Raw genomic sequence first — 23051 nt, forward strand, 5'->3', positions numbered from 1 at the left:
CCACTAGAGAGCAACAATCACTGTGTAGAGGTGTGAATAATTATTAAATTTATATGTTGATTTTAGAGGTTAGGAAATGAGAATATAAATTGGGTAGGAATAGAAATCTTCATATTTATGAGTCGTTGATGACCCTCAAAAGAATATTGATACCATGTTCCTAAAAGCTAAGTTGTCTGATAGGTGCACATCCTGTGTATAACAAATCACAATGTTACAATATCATAATCCGTTAGGATGAATAGATATGCAGCGTGTAAACCATGCTCCAGAAGCAAAATATGTGATGAATAATTGAACAAAACACATGTTCAAAAGCAACTCATAAAGGAATTGTACATCTTTCTTTAGATAGGGGAAACTTAATTAACGAGACTATGAAGGGGTCCTTGCCAGTGCATCCAAAGATGTATGTTGGGGATACTTATTACAAGTTTTTAAACCAACAGGCGCCAGCGGCCAGCCGAAAACGAACAGTGCATTTCAAACACATTTTGATGGAACAAACAAAGGTCCCTCCGAACAAGAAGAATTTGTAGATGACTAGAAGCACGACTGCAAGGATCAGCAGTGCCGTTTCGGAATGCAAATCTGGCCAGTCATGTGCCAGCTTTCACCTCCATCAGGGTGAGTATATGGGCATGCCGGGGTGTACTCGTCCTCCATGACCAGGAGGTTCCACTGTGCATGCGGGTCATGTGTCGAGAACACGGTCCAGGCAGGAGTAGAGTTCTCGTACCTACTGTGCGTGACACGCACGAACCCCTCTACGTCCTTGTTCTTCTCCATGTCATCTGGGTCGATGTCGACGGAGAAGATGTCGCCGTAGGGCCTCACGGAGTGAAGGAAGGTCGGCAGCGACATCGGGTCCGCGGACACCGCAGCGAGATCCGACGTCACGGCGATGCTCCGCCCGTCTGGGCTGAACACCGGGTGGTTCACGTGGCCGGAGAGGTCGTACCCGCTCCTGATCACCCTTACCACCGAGCGGTCGGTGACGTTCATCAGGTAGACAGCAAAGTACCCCGGGTCCAGGCCGTGGTCGCGCTCTGGCGCGTCAGCAGGCTTGTCGCGGTTCGACGCGAACACGATCAAGTTCCCAGTTGGAGACCACTGACAATGCGTGTCAATCCAATTGCCTTCAGTGACCCGCGTCACCTCGCCACCCCCGACCTCCCCGAATTCAGCATCCTCCATAATGTACAGATTCTTGTAGTTCTTGTCTCCCCCATCTCTTGTTGATCGGAAAACAAATTTAGTACCTACATACATCATGGTTTTATCATCAGAGCGTAACAGCTAAATCAAGTATTCAGGAGATATAATTGGTACGAAAAGTAAACATGCATCAGAACGGCAGGAGCGGCAATGTCTACCAGCAGGATTGGTGAAAGGGAAAGCATTGTTGAATTTCCCCTTCGTGAGCAGTCGTGGCTGTCGTCGTGCACGTGCAGCACTGGATACATCAGGGATGGCATGGATTTCCAGCGTTTCGTTAGCTTTGAAGGACGGTCCCATGCATACGTACAGTATATCTTTCTTTTGGTTCCACACTGGTGAGAAGATGCTGTCTGGGCCATTTGTCTGTGGAAAACAGACCAAACAAGTCATAGTTGAGAAAAATATGCTCCCCTAGTTGTAAACCATAGCAAGCCTGCAAGAGTTGGATCATTTCAGGGTTAGAGATACTAATGGTAGCAGTTCGTTACCTCGAAGACCACACGCAATCCCTTGCTATCTGCCAGCCACACGGCTTTGAACTCGTTATCGACGAATGCAAGTTTAGAACCATCTTTGGAAAATGTTGGGAACACACCAGACACCCTAAACACTCCAACATCTTCATGTGGCGACTGCACCTTATGGAAATGTCTTGGAACATCATCTCCATGCTGAAGAAAACAGTATTGAACATAGCTCCAGATTATGAACTTGTATTCTGAGCAAACCCAAGTGCAACAAACAAGTGTGCAAAGGGACAAAAGGACTTGGCATTGGCAGTACATAATGCCATATCTATGTACCTGGAGAAGGTCGCTTTTGCAACGATGATAACCAATATATTTGCCACCGTCCATCACAAAGGGATTGAAATGGTCAGCTTTTGCCCTGGCGTTCTGAGTTATTCGCAACGGTTGTTCCGGTGCATTCATGTCGAATATCTCAATGTGCCGGTACTGGGTTTCGGTGCGGACATCGGTGAACTCAGACTTCTGGCGAATGGTTGCAACTGCTACTTTGGTCTCGTCGATGGCTGCCGGAGTCACTGCATCAAATGCCTCTGGAGTCACCCGGATGGTTTCCCCAGTGCTCAGGTTGTACTGAAACACTCCCCAAATGTCTCCAACCTTCCTGTGAAAAAATATAACGTTTTCGCTGCCCCATGATGGCCAGCCACCATTTTCTATCACCCGCTTGCGCTCCAGAAATGGATTCTCCAAGCTCATCACGTAGATGTTGGTTTTCAGGTCCTTGATCTCACCATCCCATCTCTTTCCTTGGAACGAAGCTACTGCGACCTTCTTCCCAGATGGTGACACAGAGGGACTTAGATCAAATGTTCCTATTGACATAAAGTTACAAGATCAAACAGTTAAGTGGAAAGGAAAATAATATCTAGTCATGCATCTGACCACAAGTAGGAGAAGTGGCTCGAATAGCAGGCTACGAGAGTAACCAAACCTAGTGGAGTGAGGCGCTCAGTTTCCCCAGTTCTAAGGTTGGTTTTGTAAACAATATTCCACGGGCTGCGACGTTCTTGCACTGGCTCCTTGGTGGATACATAAACGAGGTAATGATCAATTGTGGATCCATTCACCTCGTAGCCACCAGCAATGCAGCCATTGTCCTCCAAACGGGCGCCACTGAACAAGTCCGTGCCATAGATGTCCGCCAAGCTGAAGACATTGACTTCACCACTGGCAATGAAGCGAAGGGCTACATGAAGTGTTTCCAAGTTGTGCTCTCTTTCAGAAACAAAGACCAAACCAGTGATCTGGCCTGAATCAACATCATCATCTATGATGGTTTCAGGAGCCAGTCTCAAGCGCTTGATGATTGTCTTGAGAGCCGCCGGTGGAATGGGTCGGCAGTTGTAGTTGTAGGACAAGCCGTCCGTCAGATGGAGCTCACTCTGCCTCGATGATGGTGGAACTGGACAGCAGAATATGTCCAGGGGCACTGGTGGTCTATAGCTCGTAAAGAAGGCAATGCTGCCTCTACTCTCTCCCATTTTAGCTAACTATATCTTTGTGTGTGTAAGAATGTAAGCAAGAGTAATGAAATGATTGAATGCAAGCATGAGTAAGATATTTTGTAGGAAGTGTAGGGTATATATATAGAAGGTAGAGCAGTTGTGCATAGTTCAGTATGTGATTCCACAGGACCATACTCTTTGCTAATCAACTGATTTCCCACTTGCAGGTTCCTGGCAGCTGACTATTCACGTAAATAGTACCCGAGGCGTGTAGCAGGTGGCCCTATCTTAACATTTTAGTTAGTTGTCCGGAGAGATTTGATAGCAACTATATATATTAATATATTTGATTTGTTTGGGATTTGATACAAGTTAGTGATAAGGTTAGTTTCCTTTTTAAATTAGGAGAAAGTTTTCTGAAGATAGCAAGAAAAACTCATATCCCTGCCCTTGTGGGTGGCCGCAGTTCTCCGGCGTGGTCACGCTGCTTAGGCTCAGGGCTATTTTGATCAGTCCATCACAAATTACTAAATCATTATGTCCACAATTGGATGTCCTATTTGTATGATCTGATCAGATTTGACATATATTTTTTATGCACATAAGGGACAGTTGCTCATAATTTTCTATCAAAGACCTTACATGTGGTTGCTCACAATTTCAAACAGATATGTCATTGTAGTGCTATTTTGCTGACTCCAAGGATAGCATCTGACATCAGAATATCTGAACTGACCAGTGTGCCCAAATACTTAATGAACTAACAATTATGAGCCAGTAAGACCTCAATTAATCTATTTAACAAAAGTGTAAGCTGTCCACACCTCGTGGATCGGCAGAATGAGTATATAATTCCATGCTAACGTATTTAGGCACCACATATTGTAATGCTGAAAACTAGCGAGTTGTTGGATACATCCGTCCTAATAGCTATGCTATTTTCTCTTGCTCAAATGGTGATTGTCTTCAGCCCCAGCACAGATTCTGTCAGTCAATGAGCTTAGGTTCTTTCTTCCCCTTTAGAATGAATCGACCTTAATTAGCTCATTAGCTGGCACTTCACTAATATAACAACAAAACAGTTTTCTCAACTTCAACAGCCATTGCAAATTCTCACTTCCATGTGCAAAAAGAAAAAGAAAACATGTCCTAGATTTTATCAAAACATCTCATAGTATAAAAGAAAACACTTGATCATATATTTAATCCCTTCAAGTCATAAATAGTTAATTTAGCATGTCATCAGCTAGTTGTATCTCAATTATTCAGACGAGTGAGGGTAGACCTAGCAGCAAATATGTGAGATTGCTGCGAAGTGTCACAGCCCTGGTCAGGGGACCGTGCAGAACTAGGGGGATTGGGGGATTGAGAGGGATAGACGGATGTTGAACCGGATACTTGAGATCGGGCACGCCGGCAGGAAGTCAATAGAAGTATTGCAAGGAATCACATATAGTAAGTTACTCCAGCAAACTACTCCCTCCGTTCCAAATTGTACTTCACTTTACCTTTGTCCTAAATCAAACTTCCCTAACTTTGATCAAGTTTATAGGAAAACGTTCACAACATCAAATTAGTTTCATTAAATCCACCATGAAATATGTGTTGATAGTGTATTTATTTGGTACTATAGATTTCAATATATTTTTCTGAAAACACGGTCAGAGAAGTTTGACTTAGGAGAAAGCTAAAGTGAACTATAATTTCGATTTGGGGGGGGGGAGTATTAATCAACAGTTCAAAACAGAAGTCATTTAGGCACTGAACTTTGGTTTGCAAATACTAATCATGTAGAGTTTATTTTTTGAAATAGACAATCATGTAAATTTTTCAAGGTAATATTTTGAACCTAGTGATTCTATGACTATATTAATTGCTTACGGGTAATGAAGCTACTGGGCTTGTTCAGAGGCATAGCTACCTGGGTTTCATCTCCATATGATGGCTGGGCTTTTACATTGGCCCACCAAGCCTATCACTACCCACACCCTTTCAGAGAAGGGACCCCTTAATCATCAGGACTTGAGATTCGATGACTTCATTTTTGTTGTCGTTGTCTACTATGTTAGATACATATTCTAAACCAATAGTTCGATAAATGCTTTTAAATTTGATTGTTATCTATATGCTCAAAACTCCATATATTTTCACGAAAACTACCAAAAAGCTACAATTTCATAGAACTTCACATATTTTCGCGCAATGGGTGGGATAAACATATTCAATACACCAGCATGATGGTCCTTCCTGTCAGTTTTGAAGGCATTTAACAGTATCAACGATGCTGGAAGCTGAAACTTGGTGTGAAGTTATCTGAAATTCAAACTGAAATTTGTAATTTTCTTAAATGTAGACCAAAATATTTCTATTTTTGAGAAATTGACTACGTAGGAGACAACCACAACCTACATACTGAATCCCTTTTACTATGTCCCCTATCTAATTGAACATTTCTTGATTTATTAGTTGGTATTATATTGTTTTTCCCATAACAAGTACATACATCAGACTGAACAGAAAGTAATTAGCTTGCACTTACCAATTTTTTCTGTTAAAATCACCTCTGAATGAACTGTGTTGCACCTCGCTCATTGCCAGATAAATGTTGCCATTATGGTGGTAGGGAAAATCATTTTAGCTGTATTGCAAAAACAGAGAGGAACCATGAACTGGATGGCAAGATCTGAGAACACAGGCAATAGCTAGAACACAATCTAAGCATATAAGTAAGGATCAGATAATGGCTATGTAATACTTCAAGTGAAACCCACACTCTATGCATTCTTCGTTCTAATGACATCAAATATTACAACCTCATGAAGAATGTGGTGATTCAACCACACTATAGCCTGCGGCTTTTGCTACATGTTGCTTCATGGAACCCCTTAGGTCCTTTACGCATTGCCACATCCCCTCTGAAGCATATATGTTAGATAACATAGTTTGGAACCCGTCATGATGAGGATCCAGCTCGACAAGCTTCCGCCCAACCCTTTCCCCAACTTCACTATCACCATGTTTCCAACAGGCACCAAGCAATGCACCCCATGCTGGAACATCAGGTGACATGGGCATGCTCTGAATCAGATCCTCAGCTTCTCTGACATATCCAGCTCGTCCAAGGAGATCAACCATACATCCATAGTGCCTGATGTTTGGTACAATTTGGTACTTGTTTTGCATCAACTTAAAGAATTGGCGGCCCTCCTCAACTAGGCCAGCATGTCTGCAAGCACTCAGAACTCCGGTGAAAGTTATCTCATTTGGGACAGCAGTTGCAGAGGCTTCCATCTCTGAAAACATGTCAAGGGATTTTGTAACAAGGCCATTCATGGCCAGCCCCACGATGACAGCATTCCAGCAAGGTGTTCCTTTTTCTTCTACCGTGTCGAAGACTTCTAGTGCAGCATCCAAGCATCCACATTTCATGTACATGTCAATGAGGCTAGTGCCAAGTACAACAGTGATGTTATATTGGTATTCCTTAATGTACTCATGCACTGACTTTCCTTGTTCCAACGCAGACAGATTAGTACATGCAGAGATGATACTCACTAGTGTAACCTCATCAGGTCTAATTCCATGGGCTTTCATGTTGTCAAAAAATGTGAGCGCCTCGGATGACTGGTTGTTTTGCACACAACCAGACATCATTGTACTCCAAGAAACATTGTCTTTGTCAGGCATCACACTGAATAACGCCTTTGCATCCTCTACACGGCCATTCTGCAGATAGCCAGCAATCATTGAGTTCCAGGAGAAGTGGTCCAAACTCTCACCACTGTCAAACAATCTCCGTGCTGCAGCAACATCCAGACAACTTGAGTACATGTGGATAAGTGTATTCTGGACATTCAACCGCAAACCAAGGCCAGCTCTGAAAACCAGTCCATGGCACACCTCTCCATTCCGAATTACCTCTGACTGTGTGCACGCAGCGATCACACTGACCATCACTGCCTCATCCACATGCCAACCCTCAGCACGCATATCTGAGAACACGCCCAATGCTTCCACAAACTGGCCATTCCGCTCAAAGCAGGAAATCATAGCTGCCCACGTGAAAGCATCCCTATGCTCTGCCCCGTCAAACACCCTCTTCGCCTCATCCACCATCCCACTCCTCCCGAAAAGTGCCACCATCGAACTCACCGCTGCAGCGCTCCTCTCTGGCATCCTAGCAAACACCCCGATCGCCTGCTCGACGTCCCCAGCACGCACGTACGCGGCCAGGATCGTGTTCCAGGAAACGGCGTCCCACACGGGCCCCTCGTCGAACACCCTGCGCGCGTCCGCGACGCAGCCGCAGGCAGAGTACAAGTGCACCAGCGCGTTCCTGAGGTACACATTGTAGCTGAACCCGTGCCTGAAGGCGTGTGAGTGGAGCTGCCGCCCTTCCCGCGCGTCCCCCCTGGCGGCGCAGGCGGCGGCGAGGAGCGGGTACGTGTAGCTGTCGGGAAGCGTGGGCATGGACGCGTAGAGCGGGAGGCAGAGGTGGGGAAGGCCGTGTCGCAGGGCGGCTTTGAGGATGGTGTTGCAGGAGAACGCGTTGGGACTGCGCACGAGGCGGAGGAGGCGCAGGGAGTGGTCGAACGGGCGCGGGAGGAGGCGCCCGGCGGCGGTGGAGGTGGTGAAGAGGAGGAGGCGGCTGGCGGCGAACGCGTCCGCGAGGAGGCCCGAGGCGAGGAACTGCGCGTGGATTTGGAGGAGGTGTCGCGCGGAGCGGCAGCGGGAGAGGTGCGCATCCAGGAGGGACACGGTGAGCATGATCAGCGGGCGGCCGGCGCCGCGGCTAGGACGAGGGGGAGCAGCGGCGGGCGGCGGGCGCCGAGTAGGGGATGTATTCGTACCAACGGCTTCGTACGGAATTTTGCGCTGGTGGGCTACTACGGTGGGCGAAGCGCGCAGGTTGCGCTGGCGAGATGGGCTGGCGTTTGTGTCAGTTGGTTGCTCGGCCCAATGCGATGGCCTGATTAGCCCGAACAACAACCAGGAAACTCGCAGCCCGACACCAGCAAAAAATGCGAGGCATTCCGAACTCGTTGCATTTGCAGGCTCGCAGCGCATCGAATGCCCTGCACAGGGCAATTAATTTTGTCTTTTTGAGTAGTCGCAACCGGGTGATTTTGTTTGATCTCTCATCCTAATTTCACACCCAGCTACCAACATACTCTCTCCGTTCAAAAAGAAATAGTGTTTTGTCCTTACTTAGTTTTTTCTAAAGTTTGATCAAATTCATAAATAAAGTATCAACATTTACGACACCAAAAAAAATAAGTATCACTACATTCATTATAAATATATTTTCAGAATGTACCTATTTGGTGTCAGCATATTATGCTAAGATATAGCTGAGTCGGCAGCCTTGGAGGATGCCTAAGGTGTTAACACTAGTATTTTTATCCTACATGGTAGAGAGTAAAGTTAGCTACTAATTACTTTCCCGCTTGGATATTTAAGTTCATTTAGGTTTGTGCTAAGTCAAAATCTTTTTACCTTTTAATATGAACATCTAAAAGTTTGTATGGATTGATAATAACATAAACTTGGCACTACTAGATTCATTATGAAAAAAATAATTTCATGATACATGACTCTTTAGACATAAGATAAGAATATTTATAATTACTAGTCAAAGTACTATTTTGCTGACCATGGTGATTTTCTAATGGACTAAACTTTATGACCAGAAAATAGTAATCGTCTAAAATGCATTCACATACATGTGCAAATTTAGCATCCCGTTACTTGCTGTCTCATATTAGTTTTGAAAACATGTTGTGTCTAGACCATTTGGGGGAATTATCCGTTGCGCTATTCATTATTTATATGGACAATCTTATATAGTTAGTAGGTTAGGTTCACTGTTGAAGCGTCTCTTAGGTCTTCGGCACTATTTCAATCTGATGTTTGGATGGCACTGCCTTTTCAAGCTCTGATAAGCACCGGCAAGGCTGAGATGGGCGGGACGAGGCCACGGCCGATGAAGTCGTAGTAAAGAAATTTGGTATCTTTCTTCCGTTCTAAATTATTAGTAGTTTTGGTATTTCTAGATATATAATCTTTGATATGCATCCAGATATAGATTATATATATTTCTATAGCAAAATTTATATATAAAAAATTCAAAATAACTAATAATTTAAAGCGGACGGGGTAATTTACATGCCGTGCGACCCCTGCTGAGTTAGGACGCGCACCACCAAACAATGGACTCTTCAGCCACTTTCCACGCAGAAGCAAAGGTGGCTGTTGCTATCGATCCATCGCCTTGACCCAATGCCGAACGCATTACTACGTTCAGCCTTCTCCAAGCCTCACAACAGCACTCCAACTTCTTCACCACGTACACCAGGGCAAAAGATATCGCCTCGGATCTCTGAACAACCCTCTCCTGTCCAGTTGACTTCAAGTTCCTATTTTGCATTCTTCTTTCTGTGTCCGTACATAAATTAAACTAAACTACTGGCTCCGGCCATGGGTCTGCGTAGGAGACCGCGAGGCACATACGGTGCTGATAGCTCCGAGTTACTACCACGCCACGCAGTTTGTTTATGAATAGCGGTCGAATATTATACTGACGGGAGAAAGATCTCTCTGCAGAATCTGATGCTTTCAATTAGACGAGCTGACTCCGCTGGGCGAGGCGTTAATTGCTTTCAGTGCACCGAAATCCAAGAGCAGAGCACGTAGAGATCAAAGGTTATTATATACTAATCATCGAGAACACAAACACAAGTAAACGCGAGAGAAATAAGAAATGCAGAGCTGCCGCAAGCACGCCCGACGCGGCAAGATCCAGGCGACCGACAGGGGCAACCATGTCATTTCGTAAATCCTACAATTTATTTATATATTCTGAATCCTTGCAAGTGCTTATTGCATTTCTAGTGGGAAAGAAAAGGAAAATTATTTTTCTAGTTTCTCACCAGAATCTACCTAACTCCGCTCTCCTTTTTAGTTTTTTTCTGAAGCAATCTCCTTTTTAGTTACACGGTCACTTCCGAGCCCCACCGGCTGCGGGCCCCACGGCCCAGGGAACTTCTTCCCTGTCCCGCCGTCAGTGACCGCGGCTACCACAGCTGATCCGTTCCTGGACCCACGCGACAGTCTCCGCGGGGCTCCCACTCCCTCGTACCACGCGCACATCCGGTCGTGCGCCCTCCGCTTTAAACCGGCGAAGCATTTCCTCTCGAGAAAACCCGCGCTTGATTTTCTTTTTTCTATCACCCACCTACTAATTTCCGTACCCCTGTTCGCGTCGCTCGCTCGGGTTTGGATCCGAGCGGAGGCCCGGCCGGCGGATGCTGTAGAGAAATGGCGGAGGCCGTCGCGTCCGCGGGCGGGCTCGCCATGGCGGCAGCCTCGACCTCCGTCACGCCCGGCCAGGTGAGCCCTAACTCGCGCCATCTCGATTGTCCCCGGGCGCGCGCTGGCGCCGGCATTCGCTTGCTCCCACGGTTTGGGGATTGGCGTTGTTCGGAGGCGATTGGGGCGGGTTGGAGAGGTGGGTGGGTGGATTTGGGGTTGGGGGGCTGGAGAATGGGATGGTCGGGTGTGGGTTCGTACGCGGTGGCGACGCTGAATCGCGGGCTGGGTTTTGGGCTTTTGGTGATCATGGAGACGGAGAAGCGCTGGAGATGCGATACGCGTGGAATTTCTCGCGCGAATTCGGCGATTGGCATCATATGCTGCTGTCCTACGGAGTAATTGCCCAATTTGAGGGATGCTGTGATCGTTGAAATACTGTTGGGTGCTGGCTGCGCTTGCTCCGTTGGTGCAAGTTACTGTTAATGCAAGTGTTAGGATATGGTGATACTGAGGTGACATTCTGAGACAGGGAATCACTGAAGCTAATGTGGGTTGGCATTTGTGGCTTGTTTTTTTTTTCTGTTGTGGTTTTGTGGATCAAGTAGCGTTGGTCAGGTTGCAATCCTTGTAATTTTAGACCCGAATGGAAAATCAGTAAATTCCGGGTTTAGGGTTTAAATGTTGGAGAATCTGCAATTCTTCCATATATAGTCAGTGGATCTGGAGATCTTGGACCTTAAGGCAGCCTTTAAGTTCATGCAATATGATGTGTATTTTATTTGGGACCTCCATCTCTGGAACTATGTGAACTTGCTTTCTACTCCATGCAGGTTTCTGCTATTCTGGGGTTTCTTTGGGTTTTCGCAGCCTGGGCGTATGCTGAGGTTCTCTTTCATAGGAAGAATGCTGCTTCTATTAAAACGTAAGCATATGTTGCTTTGGGCCTGAGAATCCATGATTTATGTCTTCTTATATGCTGTGTTTTATAATATTATATTCTCTTTCGTTTGTTATCCGTGAAGAACTCTGCTTCTGTTACAACTTACAAGAAACATAGCTTTAGATGTCCGTCTCTTGCCGTACGTTCTGTATTCCATTCCTCTGTGTGTGTGTGTGTGTTTTTTTTTTTTTGATAATAACCATTCCTCTGTGTTGGAATGCCTATTGCTCTGCACCATTGCATATTGCTTTGAATGAGACTACAGTGTAGTAACATCACAATAACCTTCTATAAGGAGTCTTATTGGAGTTTATGCCTCTTCATCTTTGTCAGTAGACACTCGGATGTCAATTTAGCAGTAATGGATAACAGTTCAGTCAAAGAAGATCAAACACTTCTGTTGGAGGAGGGTGGCCAAGCTGTAGCTGCAAAGCCAGCTTATACTTCCCTCACATCACAAATGCTCAGGTTCTCTTTGAATTTCAATTTCTCAATAGATATTATGTTTTAAGATATCAGGGCTCAAAAGGCATCGAGTCTCTGACAGAAAAAATGTTGGGTTCAACAGACTTTTCTTCATGGACCAGATGCTTCTTCTGGAGAATCGTTTAACACTGAGGGCAATGTAAGCTACAGTTGCTCCTTCAATAATCCATGCTTCCATGGTTGCACTACTCTGCTAACTGAGTTGCAATGATTCTTTCAGATCTGAGTTTGGAGGGTATCTACTTTATTTTTACATATGTGATCGTACTGACTTACTCGGAGAGTCTGCTAAGGTATTCTTGTGCTTATAATTGTTACACAAAGTTTGGCCATGTGCCTAAGTGACATACTAGTAAAATTGCCATTTGCTAGAGCTTTCCAGATTTGCTTACTTATTCAGATTGATTGCATGGAAGGTGCATGCATCATGTGTTATACTTTAACCCACTAACCCTTTTTATTGGTATGCTGCATCTGCAGAATTACAGCCGAGATCTGTTCCTTTTCCTCTACTTTCTTCTCATCATTGTAGCAGCTATGACTTCCTTTAAAGTCCATCAAGACAAGTCTGCATTCACAGGAAAATCTATATTGTACCTGAACAGGCATCAAACTGAAGAATGGAAGGGTTGGATGCAGGTACTTAGCATTCTTATCTTTCTTCTGTGGTCTTTCCTGGTTCCACAGAAACATATTCTTCTTATATTATCCCCCCAGAAACATAGTTGGGTGAATAGCTACAGTTCATGCATGAGCATTGGTATATCAGAACTACAGGAGTGATGTATATGTATGCGGTTATAAGCATCTACTCTCATCTGGCACCGCTAACATGTATACTGTAATCGTGTTCATGATGGTCCATTCATGGTATATGGACCTCTCTTGAGTTGCAAATAAGCTTATTTGGACATTAGCATCTTTTGTTGTGAATATGGGGTTTTGACCTGTCCTAGCACCAAATCTTTTGCCATGCTAACTTTTCCACTACACTGCCTTGTGATGGTTCATTTCTCTGCCCTAAGTTGTAGATAATTTGCTCAGGAATTTCCTTGTATGGACAGTACTGGGATCAACTTCTCTGCTCTAGTACAAGCAACACCACAACAGTTTTCAGCATTACTTTGTCTAATTTCCAGGTGCTATTCTTGATGTACCACTACTTCAATGCTAAAGAGATCTACAATGCAATCCGTGTGTTTATTGCTGCATATGTCTGGATGACTGGATTTGGCAACTTCTCTTATTATTATGTGAGGAAGGATTTCAGTCTCGGACGGTTTGCTCAGGTGCATCTTTACGGCCCAGTAGTTCCTGATTCTTTATATTGGAGTTTTCCTAACATGGTTACACCTTTAACAGATGATGTGGCGCCTCAATTTCTTTGTTATATTCTGCTGCATTGTCCTGAACAATGACTATACACTCTATTATATTTGCCCTATGCACACCCTTTTCACCCTAATGGTTTATGGTGCTCTTGGAATTCTAAACAAATATAACGAGATTAGATCGGTGATAGCAATGAAATTTGTTGCTTGCTTCTTGGTTGTTATCCTTGTATGGGAAGTTCCAGGTGTCTTTGACATAGTATGGAGTCCATTTACGTTTCTTCTAGGTCAGTTTTCTTCCAAAACCTTTTCTACTGTGCATATCACATGTGTTTTCCCTTCCAAAGATGAACGGTGCTATTTGCCTTTGGGTGCAGGCTATACTGATCCTTCTAAACCAGATCTCCCCCGTTTGCATGAGTGGCAATTCCGATCTGGACTGGATCGCTACATTTGGATCGTGGGGATGATATATGCGTATTACCACCCAACTGTACGCTTCCAACCTTTTGTTTTCTTTTGTGTGTGTGTAATATAGCTGTTCTGTACTTCTGTTTCTTTAGACTCAAAGAAAGTTGTACTTGGCACGAAAAGCATTGATGAACTATTTTCTGTCTCAGGTTGAGAAGTGGATGGAGAAGCTGGAAGAAACTGAACTGAGAACCAAACTCTATATTAAGGGCTCGATAGTTACAGTATCTTTGACGGTATTGATCAAACAAATGTGCCAAATTAATCTTTTAACTATCTTATCTTTTATAACACATGCTGTGTGTTGATCGCAGGCTGGTTATTTGTGGTATGAATACATCTATAAGCTGGATAAGATTACATACAACAAGTTACATCCCTATACATCCTGGATCCCCATAACGTATGTACCTCGCCTTACTAATATATTTTGTTTGGATCTGTAACTGTAAGTGCGCAGGATCTGATTTGTTCCATGGTTGTTGTGCACTTGTTACTCAAAAAGTGTCTACATATGCCTACGCAACTTCACCCAGGAATTCAGGAGCTTCTCTCTCACACTATTTGCGTAAGTAATGGTTTCTTGTAATGCATTTTACCTTTGTCATTGAACTACACCATGATGTGGGAATATGTGACTCATGTATTTGTTCATTGCCTTTTCTAGCTGGCTTGGAAAGATTACACTGGAGACATACATATCTCAGTTCCACATCTGGCTCAGGTAACAATATGCTATTCCTCTTTGTTCTTCCATTTGCACCACTGGAAAAAAGTTGACTTCAGATTATTTATGACTGACATTGTCTTATTTACTTTAAACTAACTTCAGATCAAGGGTGCCCAATGGACAACCGAAATGGCTATTGTCAATAATCCCAAATTACCCACTGCTCAATTTCATGCTCACTACTGCTATATATGTCGCGGTATGTAGATCTTCCTTATGTAAGCTATTGAAGACATTAGTGTGCAGCAACTTACGTTTTCATGTTTTCCCACAGGTTTCCCATAGGCTCTTTGAATTGACTAATACCTTGAAGATCGCATTTGTACCTAGTCGTGACAACAAGCGCCTCTCATACAATTTTGTAGCAGGAATTGCCATTTCGGTGGCAATATACTGTGTATCATTTGTTCTAGTTGGCATCGCAGGATACTAGGAAATTTTTTTTTTCATTTCAAGTGTTCTATTTGGTGTTCTAGTTCAACGACTAGGCCAGTTCAGTTGTGAGCAAATTCAAGGCAACACGTCATGCGCTGCCCAGAAAGCTGCCATTTCTTTCACTGGAGTAAGTTTTACCTGAGTTCCTTGGTGAAAAGTTATCGAGCTGCGTTGCGCAAGAACAGATCAGTGTAACATATGAGTGAACCAACCCCTAGAAGGGCATATGATAAGAATAGATATTCCTGTATAGCCGTTGAGATGCATACGTCGGCTGTTGAAATCAGATGTTGTTTCCTATTTTTATTTAATATAGACAGAATGGTGATGAGAAGTTCGACTAGTTGATTCTCGTTTTATATGCTCAGATGTTGATAGAAGTGACCGGGATTATGGATCCCCATGTGCATTGTTTTAAGCCGTGTTGCTTGGACTTGTCAACGCAAAAAGTAGAAAGAAAGAATACAGGGCCTTAATTTGACTTGTCTGCACAATAAGGGTGGCATAAAAGGCATAAAAATGTCACTTCCACAACGAAGACTATTTTCAACAATTGAGTATTTCGAGTATCACCTGTTAGCACGTCTATTTAGATGACATGCTATTTTTATATATACTTCACCGTGTCACAGAAAAAGAGGAAAACCGGGAAGCATCAGCGTAAGAGCTAAAACTACGAACATATATCAGCACTTCTCATTGAAACAGGTGCAACATGGCACAAATAAGAAAACGAAAGTCTTCAGACTGATAATCAATCTGCACTACCCTTCTAAGAGAAGAAAAACAAAGACATGACCTTGATGCTGTTACACAGTAGCATCAGCAAACATTTGATAATGTTTACAAAATAATCACCATGCTGATGAAATGTGGTGCCGAATACATCGAGTTGTTGCTTACGGTGGGGGCCCAGACGGCAAGATGTATCAGGGGGACGGCCAAGGCTTCACTTGAGTTCTGGCTCTGGCCCTTAACTGGCAGCACAACTACGAGCACTGGGCAAAAAAAACTTCAACCTCTGTTCGTGGTCCTTTCCCTCTCCCGCTTGTTATACAGCCTCTCGAGAACACGCTTTGCCTCGCATGACGGGAAGTTGCTCAGATCATAGTAGTGTGGAGCGATATCAATCAGCCTGAGCACAAGGCACATAAAAACCATCAAGATATCTTTCAAATGCTTAAACATCAATGTATGACCAGCTTTATTAAGGTAGTATCAACTTACCATTCCCCACGGATATCAGTGACAGTGCGGATGAAATTCCTAGTTGTCAGGACGTATTCGTTGTAGATGACCCACTCTGGCTTATGGTCCATGCAGTTCGAGGGATGAAGATGGACAACCTGGTGAGGAAGGAAGAGTTATAAGACTGTAATACTACATCCTGAGCAAGAAAGCTTTAAGATGTTAGTTATCTTTAAACATGAAGAATACAGACCTGGTTATCTTTTACAGTCAAGTAATGTCCAGTGCGCTCCAGGTGAGCAACCTGCATGAAATACCCTGCGAGCAGTGCTTTCCTGATATTGACATAGTACTCACGGTTATTGAAGTCTGTGCTGCACATCTTGAGATTGAATCTAGTCATGATGCGAACAAGCTGTTGTCTGACATTGTCCGCAGACTTTAGTGCTCTGGCATTGATAAAGTTCTCATAACACCACTGGGGATCTTCATCTGCACCGTCAACAAGAAAATTGTTATTACATAGCATACTTCACACTGAACTGGTAATTAATTTTGTATGCATGGTAGGACCAGACAAAAATACTAGGATACCTATTTGCATCCCTAACTGAATGAGGATTATGGACTTACTGTTTTGCTTGTACGCATGGTATACATTCAGAAGTGTGAGATGGTCCCCATCAATATGGCCAAATCGAGCCTTCGCCTCATCAGCAGCCTTTTGAGCCTCCCTAGGCCGGAGGAAGCAATTGGGTACTAGAGAAAGAATATGATAATAACAGACGAAGTCCACGGTGGTCAGCAGATGCAAAGAGGCGAGACGTACTCAACAAACAGCAACTATCTGCATCAGCCTAAACTGTATGATCATTTCGACCAATAGCTCAAGAAGCCAGGTGAATGACAGTTGCTGATGACAGCCATATATGCACAAGAAAAACTGGCACTTTGCTTGCACAAAATTGACAAGCAAAGTAGTCCAGATAAGCATAATAATTCATTTGTAGAAATACAGTTTGGTGACCTGAAGTTGACATACCTGACAGCATGGCAGATATTGATAGGATCTCATTCGAACAGTTGTACTTTGGACTGATGACAAGCATCTTCGACATTTGTGGATCCAGGGGAAACTCACTCATCATTTCACCTAACTGTGTTAAATTACCGTCATCATCAAGTGCCCCCAAGTAGTTCAAAACCTCTAAAGCCCTCATAAGAGTTTCCGGTGCTGGAGGATCCATAAAGTCAAAATGTACTAAATCATCAATTCCAAGTTTCTTCAAGGTAAGAACTGTATTTGCCAGGTTCGACCTAAGAATTTCTGGGTAGGTTTGTGGTTGCAAATCCTCATTAAAACTCTTCTCTGTGTATAGCCTGAAGCACTTTCCAGGCTGCGTTCTTCCAGCACGACCAGCTCTCTGATGAGCACTTGCCTTGGAAATTGGCGACACCAGGAGGGATTCCACCCTTATCCTTGGGTTGTAAACTTTCTGTTTGGAAAATCCTGGGTCTATCACATAAACTATACCATCTATAGTTAAGGATGTCTCAGCAATGTTTGTAGACACAACAATTTTTCTCCCAGGAGGGCCTCCTTCCTTCAACGGGGCAGGAGCAGGCTCAAAAATCTTCTGCTGCATGGCTGGAGGCAGCGTAGAATACAAAGGCACAACTTTAACTGGGCCAACCTGATCTCCCATGTTATTAATTTCCTTATTAATTTTACGACAGGCATCCTCAATCTCCTCTTCTCCCGTAAGGAATACAAGGATATCACCAGCAGGTTCACACATGTGTATTTGCACAACTGTCCTGATAGCAGCCTCTAGGTAGTCCCTTTCTGGTTCTTGAGTATAGAAGATTTCAACCGGGTGAAGTCTCCCTGGTACCTTCATCAATGGTGCGCTACTGAAGTAACCCTGAAATTTCTCTGCTTCAAGGGTAGCACTCATAACGACAAGCTTCAAATCCGGTCTATTTTTTAGAACCTCTTTCAGAAGCCCAAACAGAACATCTGTTGCCAATGTTCTCTCATGAGCCTCATCAAGAACAATCACCTTGTACTTCTCTAAAAGTGGGTCTGCCATTGCTTCTCTCAGAAGCATACCATCTGTCAAATATCTGATAGGAAGCAATAGTGTTCAACACAACATGATTAGATCAGAATACCTAAAAAGGAAAAGAAACATACACTCCATATCAATCTGCCAAAAGGATAGTGCATCTAATCATGCTCTTCAATGAAACATTAAGTTCAAAAGGCTTACTTGAGAACAGTTTTGTGGCTGCTGCAATCCTCAAAACGGATGCTGTATCCCACTTCCTCCCCAATAGTAACATCCATTTCCTCAGCCACACGCCTGGAGACTGACATTGCTGCAACCCTCCGCGGCTGAGTGCAGGCAACCATTGAGCGGTTACCCAGGCCTTCAGTCTCGAGTACGAATTGGGGGATCTGTTCAACATCACATGAATCAATCATCACAACTCACTGAGCAAGAATGACACACAAACACCACAATCACAGTAACAAGAAAAATATCGAGCTACAGTGAACCTAAGATCACAATATGCATAGCCTCGCCTCCGTTATACATGCGGGCACAAATAGACCTGACCAATTTTCCTTGCCCAAAAGTAAGTAGCCACTAGAGCATCTATCACCTAACCTTAACAAGAAACTATACAATTAAGGAAATTAAATATTCCAGTAATCCAAGTACCTAATTTGGGGATGTACATTCAACATAACACAAATCAATCATCACAACTAATTGAGCAAGAATGGCAGACAAACATCGCAATTACAAAGTTAATCGCAAGAACAAAACGAGCAATAGCCTGACTTCAGTTACAGAAGCAAGTGCAGAATCATATCTGAACAATTTACCAAAGCAAAAGGCTGTTAACCTCTAAAAAACCTATCTCCTATAAGAACATCAAAGGCGTACGGGTATCCGAGCACGGATTGCTGCACCTGGGTGGTCTTTCCGCTTCCCGTTTCGCCGACGAGGATGAGGGTCTGGTTGTCGCGGAGGGCGCGGAGGAACTCGTCCTTCTGCTGCCACACGGGGAGCGTGCGGCGCTTCTCGAGGATCTCAAAATACCGCGCCGAGTATGGCCGCCCGTTCCACCGGTTGACGGTGGGGTTGGCCCCGCCCGCGGCGGCGGCGGCGCCGTTGGTGGCGCCGCGGCCGAGCTTGGCGGAGACGGAGGTCTCGTCGACCACGTCGAAGAGGCTCACCTTCCGCTTCCGCTCCGTCCCCATGGCGGCGGCCTGGCGGCGGCGAGAGCGGCGCTGCGGTCGCCGGGAGGAAGAGGCGGGAGAGCGGGAGGGCGGGGGGAGGCGAAACCCTAGCTTGGTTCTGGAAGGGTCGTTCGATTTATATTTGGGAATTGCAGAGACAAATACTAGGTCGGCGAGACCGCGAGCGCGAGAGCGTGAGGCCGAGCGATTGGATGGTGCGAAAGCGGGTTCTTGGATATACAAAGGCGGGTTCGGGAGTCCCGCCCCGACTCCCGACTGCCTTTCGCCCCTTTTTCCCAACGCTAACGCCCGCGCGCGGGGGGCGCAGAAGATCACATGGAGCCCAAGTAGGCAACATCTATTGTAAAAAAAAACTTATTACTATATGTCCTAACATTTAAGCGTTTGTAGTTTGTTCTAAGGTAAATGATTTCAAATTTGATCAATTTTATAAAAAAATATTTTTTATCTCAATATAATTTTTATAGTTTACCATTTTGATGTGGTTAGTTGATGGTTATACTCTTCTCAATAAATTTAATCAAATTTAATTAAATTTAGAAATAGTTATGTTTTGGGATGAGAGAATAACAATAGTCTCATACTCATACACACAGTAGTGTAAATGTGCAACCTCTAACACACGTCCATAACTGCGTTTTCAAGTATAAATATGCATTCGGATCATCATGGATGTTAAACGGACCAGTTTGAAATAATTTCACCAAAAAAATAACATATTGTAGACTCATGGAAACATACATATTTAAATTGGGCACCACGTACAAGTGCTATCTTATTACAACATTGTCTCTAATGGTTTATTGCTTCAATTGTGCTTGTGTGTTATTATCCTTTCCCTTTCATTTATTTCCAAAAAAGGTCTGGCGGGTGTTTTGCAAAGGAGATAAGGCTATGGACTAGATCGTATATATATACAACTCCCCCTCTAATGGTGGTTTCTTGATTTGTTGTTAGGCTCCGTTTGGTTTAGCGTTGGCAGGCAGTGTTTGCGTTGAAAACGCTGAAGTCGAACCAAAGGAGGCCTAGCCGACACCTGCTTTTTCAAAAGCAGCTGCATTTCCGTGTGCAATTTCCACCGCAGGTTGAACCTGCTTTCACAGCATTGGAGGCGATGGAAAGTCGTCGAAATTACCCGCAAGTGCCATCCGTTGAGTGATACCGATTCGCTCATGTTCTTTTCTCCACCCCTCCCAACTCTCCCCATCAGAACGCACGACACCACCGCAGCAGCCGGAGCTCGCTCCTTGACTCGCAGGCCGTCGGATCTTGCCCATCCCCTTGATACGTATTTGAGAATGGCTAATTGAGATTTGGGAATTAATATAATTGAGAGATGGAATGATTAATTAAGATTTGAGAATTAATGAAATTGAGAGCTGGAATGACTAATTGATATTTGGAAATTAATAGAATGGTTAGTTAACAGCTCTCAGCTTTTTCACAGCAGCTTCAACCAAACAGCGTTCAGCTTTTTCACAAATGCCATCTCATAGCAGTTTTTTCACAGTTGTCATCTCACAGCTGAACCAAACATACCCTTAAGCGTGTTGGAGCTTGTTCCGCTGAAATTTGCAGGATGAAATTATCGAAGTTGATCGCTTTCTATAAAAGCAGATGATTTCTACTTTCAAAAGAAAATACCGAAGTTGATGATAATTTGTATCAAAATTTTAGCACGTCTTCACTGGCCCACGACACAAACAAGAGGGCTCCGGGCCCTGGGCCATGGACCGAACACTTCCTGAACGCACCAGGCCTAGCAGGCCCAGGACACCACCAGACGGGTCGCCCTCGGTCAGGCGGCCCACCACCATGTGACCCTCGCGGCAGAAAACCCGCGACTCTCGCCACGCACGCTAGCACGGCGCGCCACACACGAGGCGGAGGTGGAAGTAGAACACGTTACACAGCCATCGGCCCATCACATCGCCACCATCAAGACCGAAACAATCTCTCAAACCAACCAAACAACGCAACACGCCTCCGGCCGTTCAACAAAACACCCGCTCGGCCACCGCGACCGGCCTAGCCGACGGCCGACCGAAGCCGACGCACCGCGCTCGGAACCGAAGACCCAGAGACTCCGAGAGGGGCGGAGGGAGGGGAACTAGCCAGCGGGTGGAGCCGCCGCCGCCGCCGCCCGCGCGGGGCCGGCCGCCGCCGCCCTCGGCCGCCCCATGGGGGGAAGCCTAGTGTCCATGCTCCGGTGGCCGCCGGACCTGGGCCTGCCCAGCCTGGCGGCGCTGCTCCCCTCGCCGCCAGCGCACCTCCGGCTCCGGGTCCAGGAGTGGTGGCAGTGGTCGAGCCCCGAGCAGCTCGGCGCGGCGGCGGCGCGGCGGTGGCCCGAGCTGGTGCGGGACGTGCCGCTCCTGGTGGACGCCGCGCTCTGGGGCGTCGTCACGGCCGTCGAGTCCGTCGCGCTCGTCTCCATGATGTGCTGCTTCTTCCTCTGCTGCGGCTGCACGCTCTGAGGGGCGGCCTCCGACGAGCTCCGCAGGTGCCGGCAGTATGAACGATCCCCCCCCCCCCCACCGGTGCGATTTCTTCGTTTTGCCGAGTGTGATTGTGGTGAACTAGCTGCGTCGGGTATGGATGAATTAGCTCTGTTACTGCCATGGTAATGATAACTAGGATGTGCCTTTTTGTGATTGGATTTGACTGTCGGTTGTGCGTCATTTGCCCATTTGGGGATCTCTGACTACGAGCGGAAATGCGCTGCTGTAGCAAGAACTAGTGGGGGAGATCACTAAATTGGAGGATGTAGGTGCGTGGTGGGAACGGAGTCGACTTTATTTGCGGCAAAATATCTCAGTTTCTTCTGAATCAGCCGGGTCAATGGCTTCCGCTGCGTTTCAGTCTAAAAATATCATACTCTTGTTGTACGCTTGGTAGGTTGTAGCGCAATGGTACAAGTCACGTGCTAGTGCTATTGGGCTCCTAGCTAGTACAAGACCATTGGGAGCCAGGACACCATCTGGATCGTACTTGGTCGTGTTTCGGTTGTTCGGCCAAATTCCTGCGAAGGATCGCACGGGCTGGTTGGTCCATTGTCCTGCAGTTCAGGTGGTTCATGAATTTCGGTTTCAAGCACACTTCTCTCTTCAGGCATTTCGGCCGCAGTTCAGGTAGTTCACGCTGTTTCGACTTTTGCTGTTGGTAAAGGCTGAAGAGTCCAACAATTCCGTGATGTCCGATGATGATCCCATCGAATTCAATTCAATTCAATCCCTGTTCTGTCACTAACGAAAGCTCCGCCCAACAGCAGGACCACGCCGCGCGCCACATGTAGCTGCGGAAGAGAGTAGAGACAAACGGCCGCTCCACGTACGACTCGTGGCGCCGTCGCGCTCGACGTTCCTGCCAAAAATCACCGGCCAGACTACTAGTTGCAGCACAGCGGCGATGCCCAAGCTGCCAGCCAGCAGCGGTCTTGCTCCCAACCGAAACGCACAGGAGCCGTGGTCCCAGGCCTCCCTCTACCGGAGTCCAGAGGCAGCCAACACGGCCGTTGGGCGAGTGTTTGTCTCCGGCAACGGCAAGTAGAACGCACGCAAGGATTGACCCCCTCCGTCTTCCGTGCCGTGCAGCAAAAAAACCCCTCTCGGAAGCTTGTAGTGGGCGCTGAAGCTGAACGGGGCTGGATAAGGATGAACAAACACCGTATCGGCATCACATCTTCTGGCGTC

General features: G+C 45.5%; 5 protein-coding genes across 8 annotated transcripts; 2 read left to right on the forward strand and 3 right to left on the reverse strand.

Annotated features, from left to right (window-relative positions):
- Positions 1-271: 271 nt before the first annotated feature.
- LOC112876506 lies at positions 272-3271 on the reverse strand. Its single transcript, XM_025940634.1, has 5 exons — positions 2683-3271; positions 2025-2563; positions 1710-1892; positions 1377-1584; positions 272-1262 (listed from the first exon to the last, which is right to left on the reverse strand). The coding sequence occupies exons 1-5, from the start codon at positions 3230-3232 to the stop codon at positions 565-567; spliced, it is 2178 nt and encodes a 725-aa protein (XP_025796419.1). The 5' UTR covers positions 3233-3271; the 3' UTR covers positions 272-564.
- Positions 3272-5694: 2423 nt separating this feature from the next.
- On the reverse strand, positions 5695-8015 carry LOC112876209 (pentatricopeptide repeat-containing protein At1g05750, chloroplastic-like). Its single transcript, XM_025940264.1, has 2 exons — positions 6010-8015; positions 5695-5834 (listed from the first exon to the last, which is right to left on the reverse strand). The coding sequence occupies exon 1, from the start codon at positions 7961-7963 to the stop codon at positions 6011-6013; it is 1953 nt and encodes a 650-aa protein (XP_025796049.1). The 5' UTR covers positions 7964-8015; the 3' UTR covers positions 5695-5834; position 6010.
- Positions 8016-10397: 2382 nt separating this feature from the next.
- LOC112877093 (protein REDUCED WALL ACETYLATION 1-like) lies at positions 10398-15243 on the forward strand. Of its 2 annotated transcripts, none has more exons than XM_025941299.1 (15): positions 10398-10585; positions 11338-11429; positions 11781-11915; positions 12016-12072; positions 12154-12226; positions 12414-12572; positions 13073-13222; positions 13296-13551; positions 13642-13757; positions 13885-13971; positions 14050-14138; positions 14241-14303; positions 14403-14459; positions 14568-14664; positions 14740-15243. In XM_025941299.1, the coding sequence occupies exons 1-15, from the start codon at positions 10514-10516 to the stop codon at positions 14896-14898; spliced, it is 1662 nt and encodes a 553-aa protein (XP_025797084.1). In that variant the 5' UTR covers positions 10398-10513; the 3' UTR covers positions 14899-15243. The 2 variants fall into 2 exon arrangements, with proteins under 2 accessions (XP_025797084.1, XP_025797085.1); XM_025941300.1 differs by having other exon boundaries at positions 10514-10585; positions 11784-11915.
- Positions 15244-15561: 318 nt separating this feature from the next.
- On the reverse strand, positions 15562-19481 carry LOC112875147 (probable pre-mRNA-splicing factor ATP-dependent RNA helicase DEAH2). Of its 3 annotated transcripts, XM_025938880.1 has the most exons (7): positions 19072-19474; positions 18362-18549; positions 17131-18215; positions 16722-16847; positions 16342-16580; positions 16128-16246; positions 15562-16035 (listed from the first exon to the last, which is right to left on the reverse strand). In XM_025938880.1, the coding sequence occupies exons 1-7, from the start codon at positions 19360-19362 to the stop codon at positions 15915-15917; spliced, it is 2169 nt and encodes a 722-aa protein (XP_025794665.1). In that variant the 5' UTR covers positions 19363-19474; the 3' UTR covers positions 15562-15914. The 3 variants fall into 3 exon arrangements, 2 of the variants coding, with proteins under 2 accessions (XP_025794665.1, XP_025794666.1); XM_025938881.1 differs by lacking the exon at positions 19072-19474 and having other exon boundaries at positions 17131-18263; positions 18362-18502; XR_003225128.1 differs by lacking the exons at positions 15562-16035; positions 16128-16246 and having other exon boundaries at positions 16722-16935; positions 19072-19481.
- Positions 19482-21271: 1790 nt separating this feature from the next.
- LOC112873847 lies at positions 21272-22169 on the forward strand. Its single transcript, XM_025936925.1, has one exon. It carries the CDS (start codon positions 21543-21545, stop codon positions 21834-21836), a length of 294 nt encoding a protein of 97 aa, XP_025792710.1. The 5' UTR covers positions 21272-21542; the 3' UTR covers positions 21837-22169.
- The last annotated feature ends 882 nt before the right edge of the window (positions 22170-23051 follow it).

The sequence above is a fragment of the Panicum hallii genome, chromosome 9 (assembly GCF_002211085.1).
Source record: "Panicum hallii strain FIL2 chromosome 9, PHallii_v3.1, whole genome shotgun sequence".
NCBI classification, from domain to species: Eukaryota; Viridiplantae; Streptophyta; class Magnoliopsida; order Poales; family Poaceae; genus Panicum; species Panicum hallii.